Source organism: Dendrobates tinctorius, unplaced genomic scaffold (genome assembly GCF_039654945.1).
Source record: "Dendrobates tinctorius isolate UK_male_01 unplaced genomic scaffold, ASM3965494v1 ptg000197l, whole genome shotgun sequence".
Lineage (NCBI taxonomy): Eukaryota > Metazoa > Chordata > Amphibia > Anura > Dendrobatidae > Dendrobates > Dendrobates tinctorius.
Window position 1 is genome coordinate 3018862 of NW_027361864.1, and position 26956 is coordinate 3045817.

A 26956-nucleotide genomic window follows, 5' to 3' on the forward strand; every position below is an offset into this window, starting at 1 on the left:
CCCATGGATATGGATTGAAGGAGCGATGGGGCCTTTCGAGGTCCCGATCTCCCAAACCCATCAACAGGTGGGCACGCGGAGTGTCGTCTCCCCGTATCCCCTCCTGCAACCTCAACGCCTAGGCTCTCCTTAGGGGCGATGGATTCTTTCAATGGGTCCGCTCTCCCCACTTCAGCAAAAGAATGGAATATGGGGTGTCGCCCCCCCAAGTACCCCCTTCTGGAGCCAGGTTCTTCGGCCGGACATGCCAGCTTGTCTCACCAATCCTGACAAGAAAAATTACCTCACCTGCAGAGGCGCCATGCGGCGTCGGTGCGGCCCCACTGCACCAACACTGTCAGAGAGCGGATGGTGACAGGCGGCTATAGAAAACTCTCCACCTCCCTATCAAAGGGATGGTGGATTGAGGAAACAATCCGTGCAGAAGTCTCCAGTTTTCCTCCGGCTCTGCACCGCGGCTTGGCTGCTTCATGCCCTATGGGTTGCACAGGGTTCCTCCAAGGGGAGATACGTGCGCTGATGTCTGGCCTTTATCTTTTCTTCGCCTCCGCTGCATCGTGGCCTCTGGTGGGTCGCGGCCCCCGCCTTCCCCACATTGCAGCCTCCGCCGCCCCCCATCGCGGTCTCCGCTACATCACAGGCTTCAGCCGCCCCCATCGCGGCCTCTGCTGCCTCCCCTCGCGGCCGCCGCGGCTGATTCCACCACCGCCATTACCGTGACGACTCCATTGCTGCAGCCACCATTATTGCCACGCCAACGCCATTGGCGCGGCCGGGATCAAAAATTTAGGTCCCGGCTTCTAGCCGGCATAGGCCCAACTCTGCCCACCCGGCCGGCTCCGCCTACTTTTTAAGGGGCTTCTCACTCTAAGTGAGAAGCGCTGAGGCCACATTCCATCCTGGCACCTAGCTCCGCAACCCAATATTCTCGAGATTTGGGCAGTCAAGCTAGCCCTTCTGTAATTTCAGCAAGTTCTGGCTGATCGTCCCACTCCGATTCAGCCGGACAAACTCCACAGCGGTGGCTTACACCAACAGTCAGGGGGGCACATGAAGCAGAAGAGCAATGCTTGAAGTAACACACATTCTGCAGCGGGCAGAGAGAAACCGCTGAGTCATCTCTGCAATTCATATTCCGGGTGTATAGAATTGGGCGGAAGATTTTCTCAGCCGCCATAGTCTTGTCTGGGGCGGGTGGTCCCTTCACCCTTAAGTCTTTCAGCAGATTTGCCATCGCTGGGGAACTCTGGATGTGAATCTCATGGCCTCCAGGCTAAACGCCAAAGCCCTGGCATTCGTAGCTCGGTCTTGCGACCCGTTAGCCATTGGGTCGGATGCCCTGGTGCTTCCGTGGCACCAGTTTCGCCTTCCTTACATTTCTCTGCCGCTTCTGCTAATCCCAAAAATCATCCGGAAGATCAAGGCGGAGGCAATCCAAGTGATTCTCGTTGGACCAGACTGGCTACGCCGAGCATGGTACACGGAACTAGTGCAACTAATCGCCGACTCCCCCTGGCAGTTGCCAGACCGCCCAGATCTTCTCAGGGGCCGATTTACTGCCAGTACTCCAGGGTTCTGAATTTATCGGCCTGGCCATTGAATCCTGGATTCTAGCCCAGGCCGGTTTCTCTCAACAGGTAGTTCCCACTATGATTAACGCTCGGAAACCTACATCCATGTGCATTTACAATCGCATCTGGAAGACCTTTTTCTCTTGGTGCAGAAACCGCAGATGTTCCCCGCTCGTGTTTTCTATTCCTTCCATTTTGGAGTTTCTCCAAGCAGGTTTAGACTCAGGTCTAGTGTGGGCTTCTCTTAAGGGCCAAACTTTCAGCCCTATCCGTCCTGTTCCAGCGACGGTTAGCTTCCAAATCATAGAATCATAGAATCGTAGAGTTGGAAGGGACCTCCTGGGCCATCTGGTCCAACCCCCTGCTCAAAGCAGGATTCGCTAAATCATCCCAGTCAGATGTCTGTCCAGCCTCTGTTTGAAGACTTCCATTGAAGGAGAACTCACCACTTCTCGTGGCAGCCTGTTCCACTCATTGATCACTCTAACTGTCAAAAAGTTTTTTCTAATATCTAATCTGTGTCTCTTCGCATTCAGTTTCATCCCATTGCTTCTAGTCTTTCCTTGTGCAAATGAGAATAAAGTTGATCCTTCTACAATGTGACAGCCCTTTAGATATTTGTAGACAGCTATTAAGTCTCCTCTCAGTCTTCTCTTTTGCAAACTAAACATTCCCAAATCCTGCAACCTTTCCTCATAAGACAGGGTTTGCAGACCGGTCACCATTCTGGTCGCTCTTTTCTGAACTTGCTCCAGTTTGTTGATGTCTTTTTTAAAATGTGGTGCCCAAAACTGGACACAATATTCCAGATGAGGTCTGACCAAAGAGGAGTAGAGGGAAATAATGACTTCACGTGATCTAGACTGTATGCTTCTGTTAATACATCCTAGAATTGCATTTGCCTTTTTTGCTGCTGCATCACACTGTTGACTCATATTCAGTCTGTGATCTATTAGTATACCCAAGTCTTTTTCACATGTGCTGTCACTTAGCCCTATTCCTCCCATTCTATATATGCTTTTTTCATTTTTATTGCCCAGATGTAGTACTTTGCATTTCTCCCTGTTAAAAACCATTCTGTTAGTTGCTGCCCACTTCTCCAGTTTATTTAAATCTTTTTGAATCCTCTCTCTCTCTTCTCTAGTATTAGCTATCCCTCCTAGCTTTGTGTCATCAGCAAATTTAATCAGTTTACCCTCAATTCCTTCATCTAAATCGTTGATAAAGATGTTGAACAATACAGGGCCCAGGACAGAGCCCTGTGGTACCCCACTTGAGACATTCTTCCAACTGGATGTGCAGCCATTTACGACCACTCTTTGGGTCCGATCACTAAGCCAGTTATGAATCCACCTAACAGTTGCCTTGTCCATCGCAGGTTAAGACCTTCACACAAGGGGTGTCGCATCTCATCTCTCCCTACAAGATGCCACTGGAACCTTGGGACCTTAATTTGGTCCTAGGAGCCTTGCAAGAGGCCCCCTTCGAACCCCTGCAGGGTACTTCACTTTCCCTTCTTTCCTGGAAAGTTACTTTTCTTGTGGCAATAACTAACATCCATCAGGATGGTTTCAGAATTGGCGGTTTTGTCTTGCAAACCTGCTTTTCTGGTTTTCCACCAGGACAAGGTGGTGTTGAGGACATCTCTGTCCTTCTTGCCTAAGGTAGTTTCTTCTTTTCATTTGAATGAGGACATAGTTTTGCCCTCGTTCTGCCTGGCACCGGCCCATCGGACTGAGAAAGCTCTCTACACTTGATTTGGTGAAGGCACTCAGGAAATACATTTCCAGAACAGCGCCTTTTCACAAATCGGATTCCCCTTCTGTGCTTCCGGAGAGGCACAGAAAGGGTCTACCTGCTTCTAAGTCCACAATAGCCAGACGGATCCGTTCAGCAATTCAAGAAGCTTACTGTGTCAGAGGTCAGTTTATCCCGGCGGGGATTAAGGCTCACTCCAGTAAGGCAGTGGGGGCCTCCTGGGCCATCGGCACCAGGCGTCGGCACAGCAAGTCTGCAAAGCTGTGACCTAGTCCAGCCTGCACATGTTTGTTAGGCATTACAACATTCATTCTCAAGCTTCTGCGGCCCTTGGCAGATGGTTTCTGCGTTCGGCAGTATCACTTCTGTAGGGCAGATTTGACCCGTTGGTACATGTGGTTTCAGTTGTCGCACTGTTTCCCACCCAAGGACTGCTTTAGGACGTCACATAGTCCTATGTCCCCCAATGAGGGGAAGGAGAAACAGGGAATTTTGTGTGTACTCACCATAACATCCTTTTTTCCGAGCCAATCATTGGGGGACACAGCACCCACCTTGTTAGCTGTTGACTTGAAGTCATTGTTGGTTTTGACATATTGCAATTCTGTTTGTGAGCTCCTACTGCTTTGGCATCAAACTAGTTCAGGACAGAGCCAGCAGAGGGTGTATACTGCGGAGCAGGAGTTAACTTTTTTGTGTATTTGCTTAGTGTCCTAGTAACAGCAGCAAAACACCAATGGTCCTGTGTCCCTCAATGATTGGCTTGAAGAAAAGGATTTTAAGGTGAGTACACACAAAAATCCCTGTTTTCAAACCTGGATTTGGGGATCCTCTGCCATTCTTCCTTGCAGATCCTCTTCAGTTCCATCAGGTTGGATGGTGAACGTTGGGGGACAGACATTTTCAGGTCTCTCCAGAGATGTTCAATTGGGTTTAGGTCAGGGCTCTGGCTGCACCGGTCAAGAATGGTCCGAGTTGTTCTGAAGCCACTCCTTTGTTATTTTAGCTGTGTGCTGAGGGTCATTGTCTTTTTGGAAGGTGAACCTTCGGCCAAGTCTGAGGTCCAGAGCACTCCTTCATCCAGGATATCTCTGGCCGCATTCATATTTCCTTCAGTGACAACCAGTCGTCCTGTCCCTGCAGCTGAGAAACACCCCCATAGCATGATGCTGTCACCACCATGATTCACTGTTGGGATTGTATTGGGCAGGTGATGAGCAGTAAATAAGACAAATATCAGGGGCGCTAAGAGCTATTGCACCGGAATCCTGAGCAGCAAATGAGACAAAACCACCTAATTTGTCCAATACATACAAAAATGGAATAAAATAATTATATTTGCGCTGAAGTGGTATCCGGAGGAAAAGATTCTATAATAAAACCTACACAGCAGATAGCTACTATAGCCATATCATATAGAGATCTAAAAGTACCTTAATCTCAGCATAGCAGTAGGCAGTAGAAAGTTCTTTGCTGTAAAGGTCCAATGAAGAGACGCCGATGTATACCGTAACCCAGATAAGGATATGGATTTTCAGTTGCTTCAAACAAGAAGTGATGTCTTGGGTATTGGACGTTTAGCAGCCAGCTAGGGAGGTGACAACTATCCAATGAAATAAAATTATTCGAATCCGTAGGCTTGTGATATAGTTGGGTATCAATGATATTGTTTTCTATAAAAAATATTAAATCCAAAAAATTAATTTCTTTGGAACTGGTGGTGACAAAAGTATAAAAAAATAACAATTTTTATTTAATACATTAAAAAATTCATTTAATAAAACAGGACCACCAGACCAAATAAAAATGTCCTCTATAAAACAATGCCACAGCACCAGGTTCGCCACGTACAGATTGGCATAACTAGGGGCGAACCTGGTGCCCATAGCCGTTCCCCACTGTTGGGAGTAGTGGTGCACTCCGTAACAAAAATAATTATGGGTTAAAATAAAATTTATACAGTCCAAAATATAATTGATTTGGTCACTTGGTAGTGTACCATCCTTAGACAAAAAGTATTTTACTGCTTCGCAGCCTTTTTCATGTTGAATGATGGTATACAATGAGGTAATATCGAGTGTCCCCATAATATAATGATCACGCCATTCTATATTTTTTAAAATATGGGTGCTGTCTTTGAGGTAAGCCGGGAGTTTAGGGACTAATTTTTGTAAATGGCAGTCAACAACTTTGGATAGGTTGGATGTTAGGCCACCTATTGCTGATATAATAGGTCTCCCGGGTGGATTGACTGGATCTTTGTGCACCTTAGGCAAATAATAAAAATAAGGGACTCACGGTTGTGGTGTATTAATAATGTCCATTTCTTGTTTATTTAAAAAAACCTTTTTCAAAACCTCTCCTTATCAAATCTTGCATCTCGACTGAGTATTCATTGGAGGGGTCATGATTTAGAAACTCATAGGTCTGTATGTCAGCCAAAATACAGAGTGCTTCTCTTTCATAGTCAGACGTGTTTAGTATGACTATGCCACCCCCTTTATCTGCCGGTCTGATCGTGATTTCTTGGTTCTCCTGAATTTGTTTGATGGCTTTTCGTTCCTTGTTTGACAGATTGTGTGGTCCTTTCAGCGCTCCTTAGCCAGTCACGTGACTCCTCACGTGACTGTGACGTCACACAAGGTCCTGCAGGTCCTCTGCTTCACCTTGCCGGCTACAGCTTACATGCGGTGTCCTTACCGCTTCATAGTAGCGGCTGGCACGCGGCAAGCGGGACATCTGTCACCAGCCGGGACAGCGTCCAATACCCAAGACATCACTTCTTGTTTGAAGCAACTGAAAATCCATATCCGTATCTGGGTTACGATATACATCGGCGTTTCTTCATTGGACCTTTACAGCAAAGAACTTTCTACTGCCTACTGCTATGCTGAGATTAAGGTACTTTTAGATCTCTATATGATCTGGCTATAGTAGCTATCTGGTTTTTAACTATAATCACTGTTATTTTATAACAGCTGCAGGTATTGCGGTGTGTGCATTTAAACCAACCCCACTGCTGTGTAGGTTTTATCATAGAATTTTTTCTAATCTATTTTATAACAGCTGCAGGCATTGCTGTGTGTGTATTTAAACAAACCCCACTGCTGTGTAGGTTTTATCATAGAATTTTTTCTAATCTATTTTATAACAGCTGCAGGCATTGCTGTGTGTGTATTTAAACAAACCCCACTGCTGTGTAGGTTTTATTATAGAATCTTTTCCTCCGGATACCACTTCAGCACAAATAATATAATTATTTTATTCCAGGTGATGAGCAGTGCCTGGTTTTCTTCACACATACCGCTTATAACTATCACAAAAAAGTTCTAACTTCGTCTCATCAGACCAGAGAATCTTATTTCTCATAGTCTGGGAGTCCTTCATGTGTTTTTTAGCAAACTGTGTGAGTTTTCATATGTCTGGCTCTGAGGAGAGGCTTCCGTTGGGCCACTCTGCCATAACGGCCCGACTGGTGGAGGGCTGCAGTGATAGTTGACTTTGTGGAACTTTCTCCCATCTCCCTACTGCATCTGTGGAGCTCAGCCACAGTGATCTTGGGGTTCTTTTTACCTCTTTCACCAAGGCTATTCTCCAACGATTGCTCAGTTTGGCTGGACTTCCTTTCAAGGATTATGGAGGCCACTGTGCTCGTAGGAACCATGAGTACTGAAGAAATTCTTTTGTAACCTTGGCCAGATCTGTGCATTGAGACAATTCTGTCTCTGAGCTCCTTGGCCAGTTCCTTTGACCTCATGATTCACATTTGGTCTGACATGCACTGTGAGCTGTGAGGTCTTATATAGACACGTGTGTGCCTTGCCAAATCAAGTCCTATCAGTTTAATCAAACACAGCTGGACTCCAATGAGGGAGTAGAACCATCTCAAGGAGGATCACAAGGAAATGGACAGCATGTGACTTAAATATGAGTGTCTGAGCGAAGGGTCTCAATACTTATGACCATGTGATATTTCAGTTTTTTCTTTTTTATTAAATTTGCAAAAATTACTACATTTCTGTTTTTTTTCAGTCAAGATGGGGTTCAGAGTGTATATTAATGAGAGAAAAAAATGAACTTTTTTGAATTTACCAAATGGCTGCAATGAAACAAAGAGTGAAAAATTTAAATGGGTATGAATACTTTCTGTACCCACTGTAACTAAAACCACGACCATTACTTTCCTATTAGACAAATTTTTAGGCTTTCGTTAAATATTCATTTTTGCTTTTTAGACAAACTGGAACTGGTCTCCCTGCAGTGCCCCAGCAGGGAAACTAAGGTCCTACACTATTCTCATTCAGTCCAATGGGCTCAGATGTGCTGGGTCCTCCAGAACAAAAGACACTCTTTGTAGACTCACTCCACTCTGCTTAGCTGATAGAGGTCCCGAGAGGACAACCTGTAGGCAGATGTGGCTCTGTTTTAGGAAGGAATCCTCTTCTATATTTTTTTTAGCATCTCTGGATTGCAGTATTGTTAACGTGTAGACACTGGTTTGTCTATAATCCTCAGGCTCACAAAACGTATGATGAGGCCATCAGCAAGGGCCAGCAGGCTTTTCTTCTGGAAGAAGATGAGAGTTCTGGTGACATCTTCAGCTGCAATGTGGGGAATCTATTGGCCGGTCAGGAAGCCGAAGTGACCCTGAGCTTCGTTCAAGAGCTACAAGTCGAAGCAGATGGGGCTGTGCGTTTTGTTTTACCTGCAGTTCTCAATCCCTGATACACCCCAAAAGGTACAGCTACACATCCAGAGAGAAACTGGTATTAAAGTAATGGCTGGGTAGAATTTACACAAATGCACAACCCAAGTTATTACACTGGAGATTTTCTATATATTTGTGAATGTAGTAATCTAAATGCAATAATAATCCAATTTCCTCTAGAATTAATCTACAGAGACACTGAGTCGCTTTGTAAAAAGATTACATTATTTTGTAGGGAATTTCAGGCTGTTATAGGGTATGTTTCCACGGGACGTAATCCCTGCACTTTGGACACAGCGGATACCCCGCTCCGCCCCCTGTTGTACATGCGGTGATACCACATGTGCTCATTGAACACATGCGGAATCACCGCATCCTATTCATAGATTGTGTTATTTAACTTGCAGAGGCAGAGCGTCTCCAAGATAATGCTGCGGTCTATAAAGATGCACCGCATGTCCGGTTATGCAGGGCTGCCATAATATCCCCTCCACTATGCTGTAACATCTGTACGCTGCGGATTGTACGCTACGGTTGTACGCAGCGTCCAATCCGCAGCAAATACTGAAGTATTCCAGCCCGTGGAAACATACCCTTATACTCTAGAGCTGCATTTACAATACTGCTGGCTGTTATTAGAAACATTCAACAAGCTTGTTGGACATTACTAACCACCTCGGTGATACTGATCTGCCATGCAGGACCTTACCTCTTGCTTTCTTACACATTGTCTAGGCTCACTTTGTTTTAGGTTTTGTCTGTTAAATGACCGCAGTGTGAACATGCTCTTATACGTTGCATGTATGCCAACTTACACTCAGGCTTATTTCTTTGGCTTTGTTGCCGAACAGAGTAGTTGAGCTCTTATTATAGAAGTGCGAGGAAAGTAACTTTTCTGGTTACTGTACAGTATCTGGTGAGAAGGCCATCTTACACATTAAAGTCATCCAAAACAACAAATTTTGGTGGGACAACTGTCTATCGCCTCTGTTGGGTTTCCTGACTATTCCCTGATATCGTGTATTTTACAGTAGTTAAATGACTGATTACACTTGAGCAAAAAGATTTGTAGAACCCTGGTCCAGTGCCCACATCAATAGTCCTTTGTTGCCAGGCCAGATCTCCTGCATCCCCCGCGTTTGTTTTCATAAGTACGGCCTGAGCCATTACATTGTGTTTAGAAGAACACATGACGTCGACTCGTGAGGACTTGCTAATCAGAAGAGGCGACATGGACATTGCAGGCAGATTGAAGGTTTGCAGGGTTCTGGAAAGGTGGCCTGGCTATGGACTACTAATGTGGATGCTGGACCAAGGTCCTCTGAATTTCTTTGCTCAACTCTGATCCTTTCTTGTCCATGTTGAGCCCACATGTGTATGAGGTGATTCTGGAGGGAAGCAATCAGAGATGAACCAGCATCTGACAGGCTGCATTATACATCTGTGTGAGTGTTACAGATGAAAGTGGGCTTTTCTCTATCGCTTCATTGGGAGACACAGCAAACCATGGTTTCCTGTGTCCCCCAATGAAGGCTTTGAGAAACAGATTTTACGGTAAGCAACCAAAAATCCTGTTTCTCCATCGCTTCATTGGGTTCACAGGAAACCATGGGGTGTATGCTCCTGACACTATGCAGAAAAAAAGTTAGCTCCTCCTCCGCAGTGTACACCCTACCGACAGGAAGTAGGATGTTCAGTTTAGCTTAGTGTCAGTAGGAGGTGGACACGGGTCTTTCATTAGACCCTTATCTACCTCAATGTGCGTCGTTCCTTTTCAGGTACCAGGAGGGATACAGTGTGAAAGGTTACAACTGTACTCCCACAAAGAGACTATGAGTACGGCGTGTACTGCCACCCCGTATCCTCATACGTCTAGCCGGCAGGACCCAAACCCCTAGCACAGAAGCGTGCTTAGGTGATCCAGACCTGGTCCTGGCCCTTCGTCTCCCAACTACTCGCCCACCAGAGCCTGTTAGTTGGATGAGATGTGACGTCCTGCAATATGTTTCCGGACGTCTGACACCACAGGGAGAAGAGGTAAACACCGCATAAGAAGATAGGTAAAAAGAGGAAATCCCCTAGGTTCCAGTAGTCTAGGCCCGGTTTATATCGGGCCGAGTCCTCCCCTCTCTCTGGCCGCTCTCCTGCCGCACATGTGGGGAGCTCATTCCCTGCCGAGGTCGGCAAAGCCCTCACCACCGCTCGCTGAGTGCTGTGTGTTTCAGGCGTCCCCCAGCTGGTACCCTATTCAGCAGAATAGGTGAAGGTGGGCAGCAGCCTGCTCTCCTCAGCGCAGGTCTCCCGCCCCACCGCTTCCCCCCCGCACCCTACTACCTTCTGGTAGGATCCAGGTGACAACTCCAGAATTTTTCGGGCCTCCGCGCCGCCCCCACCTTCGTCAGTGGTCTCCTGGGTCTAATCTAGGCCCCGGCTTCAATTGCGGCCTAGTCCTCAGTAGCCCCGCCCCCCGTCCTCTTGTTTCGGGCCAGCTTTTTTCCCTCCCGTCTTCCCTCAGCAAGCTCTGCCCTCCGTCCGGCCTCCCTTGTGGCGCAGAGAGAATATCCTTTGCCGCCATCTTTCTGTCCCCAGAGCTGACGGTTGGCTCCACCCCTGTTCGGGCTGTGCAGAGTGGAGTTGTGCACAGTGCGCCCTTGTCTAAGGCGGGTAGGTGGGGGCCCTGAGCGGCCATATTGGTGTGAGCACACCGGTAATGACTCTGTCCTGCCTGCGGGCAGCGCAGTCCTCGTCACCGCTCAGTTTTGCTCCTCTTCTCTCACTTGCAAAATGAGATGTCTCCCTGGACCTCGGCATCCTCCCTGCGTCGGCATCCACCACAGCGGTCGTATTCTCCCAGCGTGGGACACGGTTAGTGCCTTCACAGGCAGGAAACTGCTGGTCCTGTCCGATCTCCCCTCAGCAGAATCAGATACAATGCAGAGTATAAGCCCCTCATAGTAAAATTAAGCAGGGCCACACTTTCCGCAGGTCCAGTGACGGAGCAGAGGATCCATCTTATCTATTGCGTCTCATGTGAAATGCGCTATAGTCGTACAGTCCCTGGAGCAGTACAGTCACTAACGTAATGGTTTTCTGGAGCCGTGCAGTCTCTGAAGTAATTGTACTCTTGAACTGTACAGTCACTGACGTAATAGTACTCTAGAATCGTGTATTTTCCTGGCGTAATTGTAATCTTCTGCCGCACAGTCTCTAGTGCATCAGTATGTCTGGCATAGCATACAGAGGCTTGGAGAGCCATGCTGTTGTCTTCTGTATTTGCCGCATGGCGTTGGCCTGGTAGGGGGTTTCACTCGCACATTTTTTTCATCTGAAATCTGATTTTGTCACACGGCTGTTGTGTTTTCGGCCATTGCAGATATGTGCCTTGATATCAGCAGAGCAACACTCAACCATTGCTTCACACATAAAGGTGCTGGAGCCCTGGCATAGCATCTGCTCCCATATCTACGGCTCACAGGCACTCGCCCTTCCTTTTTTGCAGCCCCCTCGGGACGCTGGCTTCATACTGCTCCGAGCAGAATAATGTGCGGCTTCTATCTCTTCATGTCTGCAGTGTTTGGGCCGGCCTTCCAGCTGGATAGAAGTTCGTGTTACCTGGCAATTGTCTACTGTGGTTCAGTGGATAAAGAAGCTGACCACAACTCGCTGGTCCAGAGGTTGGAACCATAGCACACAACAGAGAGGACAGTTAGTCTCTTTCTGATCCCAGGCCTAGTGTTCTACCGTCAGAAGAATTGACTGGTCAGAATCTTCTTTACTACAGTCTTCGTAGTACGGCTTACTACACGTGAAGCCGTTATTCTGCCTAATGCCATCAGGTATTCAGACCTAGACCGCTACACAGAAGCCGTTATTCTGCCTAATGCCATCAGGTATCCAGGCCTAGACCGCAACACAGAAGCCGTTATTCTACCTAATGTCATCAGGTATCCAGACCTAGACCGCACCACAGAAAGGGCTGTCTCCTATATCCTTCTCCGAGTTCTCTCCACACTGATTTGTTCACAGGATACTTAGAGCCGATGGCAGCTGTGCTATATCCGCTATACAGGCTTTAGAAGCATCACCTTCCAGGTACAGTAGTTCAAACGGCCGTATTACTGTGGAGAGGTGTCTGGGGTTGACTGCTTCAGTGGTACTGGTGTTCTGTACCGTATTCAGGTGAGTTAGACGCTCTCGCCTTCAGTTTCCTCGCGCTCTATTGCAGCAGTATTATATCTCTTATCGAGCACTTGGATAGGCCTCTACCAGACATGTTTAGTCAATACATGCCGTCTTTCCGATGACTCGAAACGTACCCGAGGTCCATCTGCTACACCGGTCCGGCTCTACTGTCCCATTTCAGGTGAGTCAGGAGCGTCCTCTTTTGCGTTCATCTGGGTATTTTGCAGCTTTTGCCTAAGCTCCCGTCTAATCACCACTCGTGGTGAGGTGCCGGCATTTATTGCTCCTGATGGGCTGCAGCTGCGGTTACAGGCCGCGTCCAGGTGAGTCAAACACACCTTTCAGATGCATATTTCATTGTTAATAACATCTGTGGTTTGTTAACAGTTAAACGTAAGCACTACTATGTCCAAACGGAGCGGATCTCTGTACCACAGAGCGGATCTCGGTAGCAACATAACTGGATTCTTCACCCTCAGGTGGGTCAGACACTCTTGTGTCAGGTACGGATGGTCGCGGTTTTACTGCAGCATGCTCTGGACCCTATGTGCGAGTTGCCCCACAGGAGTTTTTTTGCCACACCTTCTGATCAGTTTACAGTACTGTCCGCAGGCTAGCTTTACTGCAGGTGTTACGTCTATCTTTAATGTTTGGCCAATAGTAGTTTATAAGTTCTAGTCTGTCCTAAGGGCCTTCGAGCTACCACAATGCCTAAGCTTCTTATCTGTCGGAACTTACTTAGCCTTACCCGGCGTCTTTAAGAAAGAATATGTGCACACGTAGTAAATTTCCCTGCTTTTTTTTTGTTGACAAAACCGCACCTCTTGGCAGAAACCGCATGTGCGGTTTTGGTGCGTTTTTGGTGCGTCTTTTACTGCGGTTTTTCCTGCAGTTTTTTGGCAGAATTGTCTGCGGTTTTGCACTAGAAGAAATTAAATAAAGTTGGACAATACTGTACTCAAGAAAAAAAAAGGTGATGTCATTTCCTGCTCCAACCCCCCCAGCCTCCATTTTGCTTTTACCAATAAGAATGATGACTGACAGAAATGAGCAGCAGAGTGCCCAGCGGGATGAAGATTTCAGCGTGCAGCGCCAAATGGTCCGCACGCCGTTCAGAATCCTCATGCTGGGGTGTTTGCTGGAAATCCTGATGCAGCACAGAGAGCAGGTAATAGGGTTTGATGATGTTTGAGTTTAAATTTTTTGGGATAAGCACCGTGATTATGTTTGGGATTCCATTGTGGATAGGATTGGGGTTTGTTGGGAATAGGGTTATATGGCTGTAATTAGGATTAGGCTTGTGATTGGGTTAGGTTATTGATTAGTGTTTGGATAATATAGACTTGGGATTGGGTATGGGATTATGGATTGGGTATGGGATTATGGATTGGGTATGGGATTATGGATTGGGTATGGGATTATGGATTGGGTATGGGATTATGGATTGGGTATGGGATTATGGATTGGGTATGGGATTATGGATTGGGTATGGGATTATGGATTGGGTATGGGATTATGGATTGGGTATGGGATTATGGATTGGGTATGGGATTATGGATTGGGTATGGGATTATGGATTGGGTATGGGATTATGGATTGGGTATGGGATTAGGGTTATGGTTGGGCTTTGGATTAGGGTTATGGTTGGGTTTTGGATTAGGGTTGTAGTTTTGTTCGGTTTGTGATTATTGTTTGGATTATGAATACATTTTGGATTGTTGTCGTTTGTGAATTCAGACTTTATATTATGTTTTTGATTACGAGTATTTATGTGATTAGGGTTATGAATCAGAAAATGGTTCACATGTCTGTTTTTTGAGTGTGCTGTCTACTAAATGTAAAATTTTATTTTAGGCTCAGCAGCAGCAGCGCAGAAGGAGAAATCAAGGACGTAAATTTTGGGTGCACCCACTCTTAGTCGACCGAACCGACAAAGGGCATTTTAACGTTCTTTATAATGATTTGAGGAGGTAAGTTGTAAAATAACTCAAGCAATTTTACTATGTAAAATGTGTATAAAAGTATGTAATCATTATTAACCTTTTTTTTTTTTTTTACTTTGAAGATATCCTGAAAAGTTTGTGTCCTTCTGCCGGCTTCCAATCGCCGCCTTTGATCATCTGCTTGAAGTCTTGGGTCCTCATATTACATTTGCTGATACGTTCATGAGGAAGGCGATCACTGCTGAGGAAAGGCTGCTCATCACCTTGCGGTAAGTAAATAATTGTCGCTTAGAATGTCATTACGGCCCTTTCACACATCAGTGTATCCGGTAGGGGTTATTATATTGGGAACATGTAACGTAGACACTGACACAGGTAGACACACTATAATTAATGGGTCTATGTACATGTCAGCGTGTTTCTTTCCAGCTTTCTTTTTACACCTGGTTGTTTGCCACAACATAGAATACTTCATAGAAGACATCAAAGGCGTTTTATAGCGGCCATACATGCTGACACGTTACAGTACATTTTTGTGTGACTTTTCTAATTATTTTTTTTTCTTTTCAGGTTTTTGGCCACAGGAGAGAGCTACACATCCCTACACCTCCAATTTAGAGTTGGTAAATCCACCATCTCTCAAATTGTGAGGTGCACATGTGCCATCATCTGGCAGAAGTTGCAGCCCATGGTGATGCCTTCCCCAACTGAGGAGACTTGGCTGCAGGTCGCGGCAGGCTTTCAGTCTGTGGCCAATTTCCCAAACTGCATAGGTGCAGTTGATGGTAAACATGTACGAGTGCAGAAGCCACCACGATCAGGATCACGCTTCTTTAATTACAAGAAGTATTTTTCGGTGGTCCTGATGGCGGTGGCTGATGCACATTACAAATTTGTTGCCATCGACGTTGGTGCCTATGGCAGTACTGGGGATTCTCGGGTGTTGCGAACATCACATGTTGGACAGCAAATTCTTCAAGATGGCGAAACGCTCCCAGCCCCAAGACCTTTGCCGGGTTCCACACATCCAGTGCCCTTTGTGATGGTATCGGATGAGGCCTTTCCATTAATGACCACCCTGCTGCGCCCATACCCACGAAGGGGACTGACTGCCCGGCGGAGGATTTTTAATTATCGGCTGAGTCGTGCACGAAGATATGTGGAATGCACCTTTGGGATCATGACTAGTCAGTGGAGGATCTTTCACACTGCCATCCAGTTGGATCCTGACACCATTGACACCGTGATTAAGGCATGCTGTGTACTCCACAACTATGCTCGTGAGTACAGCTCCGAGGTAGATGTGGAGTACCAGCAGCCACAATGTAATCCAGTGCGCCATGTGGGAAGACCATCCAACTCGGGTGTGCGTGTGAGAGAAACATTTACTGACTATTTTATGAGTCCACAAGGTGCCGTGCACTGGCAATACTCCTGTGCTGGTGTTGAGCAGTCTGAACAGCTGTGAAAGATCCAAGAAGAAGAAGTTGAGCGGCAGCAAAGAAGGACCCATTTTTTGGTTTTTATTTGGTGGATTGATAACAACATCGTATCGATGGGCACCGCCAGGACCACATGACCACCACTATGGATAATTAAACGTTTGTTTTTACTTTTATACCGGTGGTCTATTGATTGGACTCAGGATGTACTATTGGGGATGCTGGGACCGGCCATTGAGCCATGTTTGCCTCATCTTGAATATTGTAAAATCTTCCTCTTTGGTTAGAGCACCTATTTCAACCTGCTAAGTACCTTGGCTGGAATCAGCCATTAATACTGCCCATCCGCTTAGTTTACCATGACTGGCACTTAATTCAATTTGGTTACTTTCTTCCATGTTGTCGGGCGTCCTGGCCTGATTCTCCACCATATATGAGTAACATTTTGGATGTACTAAGATGTTATTTAAAGCTGATGTTAAAATAAAATGTTTACACCTTTGTGCACAAGTGAAATTTTTTTTGTGCTTAACTTTGTCGTAATGCATGACTAAAGTTTTTGGATTGGTTGAACACATTTGGTGTATTTGTTGTTTGTCTATTGAGTTGCCCTTACAGATTGGAGTTATTATATAATCATCAATTAGTGGTATGATATCCTAGGCTAGAATTATAGTTTCTATGTATCCTTTTACGCCCAAAAAATTGTTTAAATTGATAATGTTATGGACCTCATTTTTAAATTTGCACTAGGTCATGTTTATTATCTAGGTACCATAGTCCCGTAACAGCATCACCATAGTTTGAATCTACACAGTAGTGTTGTCAGGATGTACCCATGACACTGGCCATATGTAGCCGTAGTTTAGGCCCCTTCGAATTTAGAGAAAGAACACAAAGTAAATTTTCAAATAAAAATTTATTTGAAAAACAATAAACTTTATTACAAACATTGTAATTAATTTTTCAATGTGAAAGAGAACAGATGGCCAACAACATTTTGGCCCAACAACAAAAATGTCAGCCACAAACTTTATTTAGTTTAAATTATGGTACTGTGGGTAGTACCCATAGTTTGTTGCTGCGTCCTGAGTGTAATGATTTGGTGGGGGACCTAGCAGCTCAGTTGTGTATGGGTGACTGCCTTGAGATTGGGCATTTAGTGGTTGGCCTTGGTTTTTTTTTCTGAAAAGTCCTAACACGGACATCAAAATTTCATCATACGGCAAAATCGGTGCGGGATCATGTAACGCTGTAAACGACATCTGTACCAGGCTTGTGAAAATGTTCTGGCGATCCGGTGGCAGGGAGCGAGCCTTGTTTGCAATTTGGAGAGCAAAAAAATCAAATTCGTCTTCCGTGCTAGACCTCTTTATCAAGGCTAGCGTCTCATTAGCGGCTTTGATTGTTTTATCCTCGTTTTTTTTTTTGTTTTTTTTTTGGTTGGGCTGTCCTGACACCGTACCGCCAGCCCTTCCTCTAACTGTTTCCGCTACAACAATATTTTCAGCAACGGTGGAAGCCGATGCCACAGCATCTGATGACAATGGGGCAGCACCAGCAACATGTTCACCAGCTGAAGAACCGGTCACAGCAGCTACATTTGAAGGTCCAGAAGCCTCTTCAGAATCTTCCTCTGCCGGAGGGTCAATATTGCCTTGAGTGCTGTTTTAGGAAAAAAAAGCATAATGTCCATATAATATATACTAATCTTGTAGAGACACAGTGCAAACGCAAGACAAGCGACATGCTGTGGGGACAAAACACGTGTCCAGGGACGTAGCTCTACAACCTCCACAGTTTTTACACATAGTGGAGAGGGAAATTCATCACATCTCCTCTACTATGCTGTTCTATGAGGGCACAACAAATAAAAATAACGGTGGCGTTGTATGAAGCATTGCATACACAGCCAATTCTGTCATACCACCTACAAAGAGAGGATGGATAGCTTAAAAATACTTTTTTTATTTAAAAAAAAAACATTTACCTACGCAGTGTCCGGCCAGTTAACAAAAATTGTAGTTCCTCATAAAAAGGGAACGAGTGTCGGGTAGGAGATGATCCACTTTTATTGCAGCTTGCCACATATTTATGGAATCTGTCCTTCACGGATCTCCATCGTTGCTTGACATCTTTCTCTAAACCAAAAAAAAAAAAACATTAATTCTAATATTTAGGTACACCTATTTTTGTAGTGTCAGCGAAGATTTGAATTACCAATTTGCAACTGTGTAGCATTATTACACGAATCCCAGTCAGGATACAGCCGGCGTAACACTTTGGTCCAGCAGTGATCCCGGTAATAGCGGTCCTTGTAGGCCTCGTCAGAAGGGTCCCATATGGCTTGAAAATCACGGACCTACAATGTAGAGATTACAATCATTAAATACTATGTTTACCAGAAAAAGAAGAAAAAAAAAAAAAAGGGAAAAGCATTTACGGCAATAAAAAAAAAAAAATTTACCCTAACCCAAACCCTACACCTAATCTCAGTGAAAATAGTAAAAATATGTAAAAAAAAATAAATAAATAAAAAATGCACAAGTCAAAAAAAAGCCTCTGTGAAGAACCGCAACCTGGCACGTTATTTATTCCGTGTGGATTTACACTGTCACACAGCGAGCCGTGACTGACGCCGTGCCGGCCACCTCTGTGACTGAAAGGCCAAGGCTGACAAAAGGAATAAAGTTAATTTGCTACCAGCAGCGATTTTTTTTTTTTTTTTTTTTGGCCTCCGCAATAGAAGCACGAAGGCTCTTCGGATGGGGTATGGCGGTGAAAGTGAGGAGGTATGGCAGTGACGGTGAGGGGTCCCCCTATATTTTAGGGCCAGAAAGGCTACGCAGACAGCTGAGGGTTAATATTTGTAGCCGTGCTATGAATATCAGCCCACAGCTGTCTGCGTAACCTTTCTGGCTCTAAAAAAAGGGGTCCCAACCCAAAAAATTTTTTACGTGGGGTCCCCCTATATTTTAGCGCCAGAAAGGCTACGCAGACAGCTGCGAGCTGATATTCATAGCCTAGGAAGGGGCCATGGATTTTGGGCCCCCCCCGGCTACAAATACCAGCCCGCAGCCGCCCCAGAACCGGCGCATCAAAGATGCGCCAATTCCGGCACTTAGCCCCTCTCTTCCCACTCCCGCACAGTGGCGGGATGTGGGGTAATGAAGGGGTTAATGTCACCTTTCATCGGTGACATTAAGCCCGGTTAATAATGGAGAGGCGTCAAGAAGACGCCGATCCATTATTAAGCCAAAAAAGGTAATTTTGAAATAAAACACAGACACCAAAAAAAAAAAATTTAATGAAATAAAAAAACACAAGTTTTTGACAAAAAATTCTTATTTTTCACTCAATCCAACGCCCTCGTTCTCCTAGAAAAAAATTAAAAATAACAAACCAAATTTATACTCCCTGTTCCGTCGCAGTCCATAAACGAGGGTCCCACGACGATCTGCCATGGAGAACAGTCACATCCTGAGATGTGACCATCCTCCATGGCTGCAGAAACACACTGACAGGAGCTAAGCTCCTGCAGTGTGTTACTGCGCATGCGTGAGAGAGTTTACCGGAGTTCATTGACTCCGGTACTCTCCTTTACGGCAATGCTGCGTGGGAAAGGTCACACGCAGCTACATTGCCGTAAAGCGAGGTCCCGGAGCACCCGAACACCGGAAAACTCCATGAAAAACGGCAGGAGCATCACTATGTGGTGAGTATGTTTATGTTGTATGTCCTTTATTGTATGTGTCATGTATTTTTTTTTTTTTTTTAACCCTTTACTGAGCAATTGTGCACGGTCGCCGCAGGGACTACTCTCCCATACAGCGACTGAGCACAATTGTGGGCCTACCGTCGCATGGGGACTGACGCACACAGACTGACCCACACAGACAAACACATACAGACGCACACAGACTGACGCACACACATACATACATGCATACATACCAAATCTATGAGACGGCCCACATCGATCCCCATGCGACGGTAGCCTTCCATGACGTTATGGCGACTTCCTTCTTCTTCCCTACACTCCGCCCACGCACTTCCTCTTCCTCCCGACATCACTTCCTTCTGCTGCGTTTTTTCACCCAATTCCGCAGCAATAACCGCAAATATTTTTATCTCTGCGGTTTTGCTGCGGAATTGCGTGACTCAATGGAAGTCAATGGGTGCAGAAACGCAGCAGAACCGCACAAACAATTGACATGCTGCGGATTGTAAACCGCAGCAAAACCGCGCGGAAAAATCCGCAGCATGTGCACATGTTTTTTTTATTTTCATAGGAAATAAAGGGTTTGTAAAACGCTGCAGAATCTGCAGCGTTTCCGCAGGCCCAAAACCGCTGCGGAAACGCAGCAGAATCCGCAAAGTGTGCACATACCCTAAAGCCTCCAGCAACTCAGACAGGTAACTTCTGACCGTGACTGGAAAATGTATCCCACCTCAGACAAGAGTGGGATCTGACTCTGCGCAAGCATCGACCAGGGTAGAAAGCTGCTCCAGTCTTGGATCCAAGGATGAGTCTGGTGATAACGCGTTTCTTCCTCCAGCTAGAATTGTATCTTTTCCCTGTTATCCTCGGGCGTGTTGTCTTAGACTTAGGTAAGCGGGTCTACTCACCGCAATCCCCTCCCTGCTCCAGAGGGTCCAGGATGGATTTGGTCGTTTACATCGTCATACGGATTGACCTGCCTTTCCTCAGCCTAGTTGTCCTCTGGGGTCTATTTCATCTACCTAGAGCCAACTTTCCTTACAGTTGACATAGTCCATGTTTTGCATGGACTTTCCTTGCTCGACTAATCTCTTTTCTAAGTCCGGCGGGACTATTTTTTCCTTATCCACCCTCATCCCTGAATGATGGGCTTATCTTCCCTTTGATCTCAAAGTAATCCAGTAGCCTTCGTTCTACCTGCCTAGTCGAGCAATCTGTTGTCTCTTCATAGCCATCCTGAGCCTACATCGCGACGATGAGATCCAGGTTATTCCCAGGTGCCATTGAGTACGTTTCCAGTGTTCGACACTTTAGCAGGTTCCCAGTGGCCTGCTCTCAGGTCCTGTCATTTTCTCACAGAATGGACTTCAGCCGTTTCCAAACAAGGGGGCGCCTCGGTATATCTCTTTTCTCCCGAGTGCTTCGCAAAATTGGACTACTTCTGCGTCTGCGAACCCTCCAGATCCAAGTTTTCCACCACTATGGTCCTTCCTCTCCCAGAAGTGCATCCCTCAGGGATGCCAACGGCAAATTCACACAGTAGTTGGCAAAATTCTATAGCCGCTTGGCCTAGCTTGCTCATCAGAGCATTCTTTCTGGACACCAGTCGGAAGATTTGACCGTCCTCACTGTCCAAAAATTTTTCTTGCATGGAGACATGGGTTTTCGCCTATCGTTCCTATCTAAGGTTCCATTTGGCTTTCGGTTTCACGAGCGAAATTATCCACAAAGAAGTCCTTCACCATCTTTCCGTTCTTTCCATGTGGCTCCAATAGGCCAAATCATTGATGAGGTCACCGGAAGGACAAGCGCTCTCCTTGCTCAGGCTAAACCTCGTCATTCTTCAGCGCTTTTTTCCTCAGCGTGACTTTGGGGATCTAGGATTGAGACCATACTTGTATTTCTCAGGAAGAAATTTTCTTCGTTCAGCATTTGCCTCCTGTGAATCGCATGATTTTCCCTTGTTCCATGAAGCTCTTTTCCAGGTCCTGATTTGTTCAGGACTTTGGCAATATCTGCATTTGCAACGGACGGGTTCCTTTTCCTTCCAGTTGGTAGCCTGTCCATTCAGACTCTCAACCACCCTTGGGGTCTCACAGAGCCTGTAGCAGCCGTGGTGCACTTCCTGTGGATCAAGGGTCCACTCTCCATCATTCTGAATTCCCTTTCTTTCGTCCGCCTCAAACTTTTACTTTGTGACGCTCTCGCATCAGGCTACCTTGCCACTGCAACGGTACTTATCAAGCTCCGGCTTGAAGTGTACAGGTCCTCTGGCCTCCAGGTCAGCGTCTGCTCGTGGAATCTGGTCGGCATTAGTAGGGTTGCCGGCTCAGAAAGGACTGTGTTCTTTTGAGTATGATGCACTCTGCCCGGGCAGTGTGTCCTCCTGGTGGTACTCTTTGGGCCTTCGTCTGGCACCTCTGCAGTGCGATATGTCCTCCACAGGTCCATGAGGTTTTCTTCAGAGCCCATGCCTAGCTTCGGCAAGTGCCAGTCGGGGTAAAAGACCTCGCAGGTGACCTTGCAGGTAACGAGGGTGACTTCCTCGTCCTGATTGGAGTTGTTTGCTGTTCCCTCCCCTTGGCGACTGCTTTGGGACGTCCCATGGTTTCCTGTGTCCCCCAATGAAGCGATAGAGAAAACAGGATTTTTAGTTGCTTACCGTAAAATCTGTTTCTCTGAGCCTTCATTGGGGGACACAGCACCCTCCCAAGTTGAAAAGCTTGGTTACTGCATAATATTGTTACAGTGTGGATTTGTGCTTTCTGTGTTTTTATCTCGTCTACAGATTACTTCTCCTACTACTTCCTCACTAACTGAACATCCTACTTCCTGTCGGTAGGGTGTACACTGCGGAGGAGGCGCTAACTTTTTTGCATAGTGTCAGCCTCCTAGTGGCAGCAGCATACACCCCATCCTAGCTTGTTTTTGATTTATCCCTTTTTTTTTTTTTTTTTTTTTTAATTGTTTTTCACTGATGCAGGTAGGCTGTCTGAACTTTATGTATTGGCTTTTAATGTATCATAAAACTCGGTTGGAACTCTGAAGTATAAACTAGGTGTTCCATTTTTCATCTGATTGATCTACAAAATTGGATAAGAGTAGGACATATACCGAGTCTCCTGGCATAGACACTTGAATCCGTTTTTAAAACTGATTTGTGTTTAACGTGGATGAGGTATTCGTCTTCCACGCCCCACCACACTACGTGACAATAGGGTGTCGTGGCTAGGTTTGTGAGCTCGTTACCTGGGTGATATGCATGTGCAGATCGCATGCTTCCGTTGTACTTGGCAGGCCAGGACCAGATGTTACAGACATGAGCAACGTACTGCAGTGCGCAAGCGCTGGACCTCTCTGATCTTTCCCGGTGCCTGCGCACTGCAGTACTTTACTCTGCCCTTAACAGGGCAGATAAAGTACACCTGCGCAGGAGCCGAGGGAGAAGCAAGGAGGACATCATCATATGAAGATGGGAGGTGCCGGACCGGACCGCGACATCCACCGCACCCAACCCCGCCCCCCGGTGATTATAATCTAGCGTGTTTTTCTTATCTCTTTCAGATTTCATCGGGGGCTTATCTGCAGCATTACAGAATACTGTAGATAAGCCCCTGATGGCAGTGGCCGCAGCTTATAGGGCAAAAATGGAGTGACAGATTCCCTTTAATAGCATCTTGGTATGCATGGTCCCATCCTTATCATGGTATGATTGGCACCCATCCCCATCCTGGTATGCAGGGCCCCATCAGAAAAACATTAAAAAACTACTACACCTACCTTCCTCCACTCCTAATTCACTGTTAAATGGTTGAATTGATGTCTCCAAAAATACATTGACAGGAAAATATTTCCTAATCCCATTGGAGTGATGTAAGTAAAATTTCACTTTTTATTTTCTACTCTAAAATTAACACTAATGCTTATTTTAACAATTGTTATCGCTTTTAAAATAAACCCACTATGAAATAATTGCAGTTATCAATGTACTGTCAGGGATATTATCAATATCCACAGACTGCAATCTTATTGTGAAGAACATTATTCAATATCCAAAGAGGTTTGCTGCATTAATTGTATGTTTTCTGCAGTGGTCAAGTGTGGTGAATTTACAACAAAGTGCGCTTGTGCCTTTTGATTTCCAGAGCTCTTGTTAATTAGCCCTCAATCATATAGATGGCTGATAAAGTGCTCAGTGTTTATCTGTTCCCGACACTTTAGGTGGTCAGCTCTGAGCTATGTTAACCACTGGGCTGATCTCTTTTTCACTACATCTAGTGCTTCCCTAAGCCCTACACGTTTCATCATATTTGATAACTGCTGCGATCATCAGGGACTAGCAGTGTTTGACGATAATAACAATTCGGTCAGTCATATGATAATTGACTCTGATGGTTCTAGATTAGAACATGCCTGAATGGTTGCGGGCCAAGTGCCCCTCGTCAGTGCAAGGTGTGAGATCCTTTATTTTAAAGGCGATAAAAATTGTTAATTTAAGCATTAGTGCCAATTATAGAGTCGAAAATAAAAGTTACATTTTACTTATACCTTCCTCCGCTCCAACGCAGTGTCTTACTCCGGTTCCAGCAGTTGCTTTATGCTTCCTGCAGCTGCCGGGCGGTCATGGGTCATATGTCCCCGCTACTAAAGAGAATGAATATTCCGCCTATGGGAGTGGAGTGCATAAAGCAGCTGCTGGCAATGGAACAAGATGCTGAGAGGGAGCGGAGGAAGGTAAGTGTAATGTGTTTTGTTTTTTTTCTGATAGGGGCCATGCATATCAGGATAAGGATGGGGCCATGCATACCGGGATGGGGGCCATGCATATCGGGATAAGGATGGGGCCATGCATACCGGGATGGGGGCCATGCATATCAGGATAAGGATGGGGCCATGCATACCGGGATGGGGGCCATGCATATCAGGATAAGGATGGGGCCATGCATACCGGGATGGGGGCCATGCATATCAGGATACGGATGGGGCCATGCATATCGGGATGGGGGCCATGCATATCAGGATAAGGATGGGGCCATGCATACCGGGATGGGGGCCATGCATATCAGGATAAGGATGGGGCCATGCATACCGGGATGGGGGCCATGCATATCAGTATAAGGATGGGGCCATGCATATCGGGATGGGGGCCATGCATATCAGGATAAGGATGGGGCCATGCATACCGGGATGGGGGCCATGCATATCAGGATAAGGATGGGGCCATGCATACCAGGACAGGGACGGGGGTCAAGCATACCTGGATAAGGATGGGGACATGCACACCAAGATGGGGATGAGGGGCCATGCCCACCAGTATAGGGATGAGGAGGCCATGTATACTAGGATAGGGATATTAAGTACAGAATTGGCCAAATTTTTTGCTTCAATTTTGTTTTTCTAATTTCCTCCTCTAAAACCTAGGTGCGTCTTATGGTGTGCATCTTATAGTCTAAAAAATACAGTTCTTACATCAGATAATGGGTGCAATGCTTAATGAATGGTTCACTTGCATTAAGTAGGCATGGACACTTTTCTCTTTTACATTTATTGACACATCTTTCCTTGCATTTCACAATCCTGCATCGCAGGACAGTCAAGCAAACTCTTATGGGAAGCTCCGTCTTCCCCTGTGAGGGCCGCATGGGTGGAGGTGTAACGCTATGGCCCGGCCCCTCACATCTACTCTCAGTTCCCAACTGACTAATGAGGACCTCGATGATTGAGGTACATTGGTACAACTCAACACTAGAACCTTGAAAGTCCACTGTTCTCCGTAGGAGAATTCATGACTCAATATGGTGAACAAGACTTCTTCTCAATGCAAACAGTTGTTCACTAGTGTCCTTCTGATACAGCTCCCTCTGATTTCAATCCCCTTTAAGTGGTCCCTCTGCTCCCTTCTGGGCATCGTTCTGTACCATGTAATGGCCTACCTGGCCTGGGTCCCAATCTATCAAATATCTATTCACGTTTCCTTGGTCCTTAGGAAGTATTATCTCATGTCCTCCTTCCTTGCACACAACACTCTTTACCATGTCAGTCTACAAGCTATCAGACCGTAGGTCTTTCACTACTGGGCTCTGAGTCTTAACAGGAAATACACCTCAACTTGTGCTCGTAAAATTCCTCCCATCCTGGGCTAGTCCCCACTATTAAGTTTATTTGTACCAACTAGCAGTTGCTAGGCAGAAAATTAATACATCACCATTTCACCACATAACAACGAAAGTCACCAAATAGACATCAGCCTTAACACAGTACAATGCATTATATAAGTGTCACATCTTCAGGGGGCGTGGACAGCACCTCCACTTCCTTACATGTATATGGATCAATTAAACTCTGTGGATCAGTGTGTTATCTGAGGAAAAAAAATAGACTGCATCTGGACCTGTCACATGGGTGTAACCTCATCTATCATTTCAGTTTTGGCAAAGACTTCAGAAGGCAAAGCATTAAACCAAGCTCTGTGTAGACCTGAAACAAGCAAGGAATACTGTGAAATTGCAGTTGTGAATATTGCAGAAGAGTCAGTCAATTTTTTTTTTTAATATTAATTTACTAGCTGAAGAGCCCGGCGTTGCCTGGGCCTAGTAACCAACTGTGGTTAGTTATAACAAATTATAATGATTATATTGCACATAAAAACATTTCACATCATATATTCAACACTACAGATTTGCAACACAAAATAACTAAACGATTACCCAAGTGTTGGTAGTATTTTATTTTCAACTCATTCAAGAGCCTTTTGATAAACAACATGTGTATCTGTGTATCTAACCCTATCCTGTGTGATGTCTGCTGAGCTGTGTACCTAATCCTCTCCTGTGTGATACTTTCTGCTGAGCTGTGTATCTAATCCTATCCTGTGTGATACTGACTGCTGAACCGTGTATCTAATCCTATCCTGTGTGATACTGACTGCTGAACCGTGTATCTAATCCTATCCTGTGTGATACTGACTGCTGAACCGTGTATCTAATCCTATCCTGTGTGATACTGACTGCTGAGCCGTGTATCTAATCCTATCCTGTGTGATACTGACTGCTGAGCCGTGTATCTAATCCTACCCTGTGTGATACTGACTGCTGAGCCGTGTATCTAATCCTATCCTGTGTGATACTGGGCTCCCCCTGCAGTCTGTGTCAGAGGGTGGTCTGTGTTGGCACGGTAATAAATTGTGTTATTTCCAGCTTTACAGAAAGACAATAACACCATAGAAATGATAAGAATAATAGGCAAAATTTTTGGTGAATTGGAACTCCCGGGGTTAAAATTTCACCTCACAACATAGCCTATGACGCTCTCGGGGTCCAGACATGTGACTGTGCAAAATTTTGTGGCTGTAGCTGTGACGGTGCGGATGCCAATCCCGGACACACACACACACACACACATATATACACACACACACACATTGAGCTTTATATATTATATTATGTTTTCCTCTTTCTGTAGGTCAAAAAGCAAATGTAACTGTCACTTTGCCAAAGCTGCCAATTAGTCAGATCCCATACACACTGAGCCTGACTGCTAAATTTCAGTCTGCGTATGGTATAATGAAGATTGAGTCCAGCTGTGACATCACACCTCTGAAATATACCAAAGATGACAAAACCGAGGCGGAG

The 26956-nt window shown here is 45.7% G+C and overlaps 1 protein-coding gene across 1 annotated transcript in view; it reads left to right on the forward strand.

The window, feature by feature from the left end:
- The window catches only part of LOC141056362 (von Willebrand factor A domain-containing protein 5A-like), an 83620-nt gene that overhangs the window by 34800 nt on the left and 21864 nt on the right, over positions 1–26956 (forward strand). The window contains 2 exon segments of the mRNA XM_073553119.1: positions 7845–8067; positions 26787–26956. Coding sequence (XP_073409220.1) covers positions 7845–8067; positions 26787–26956 — 393 coding nt within the window.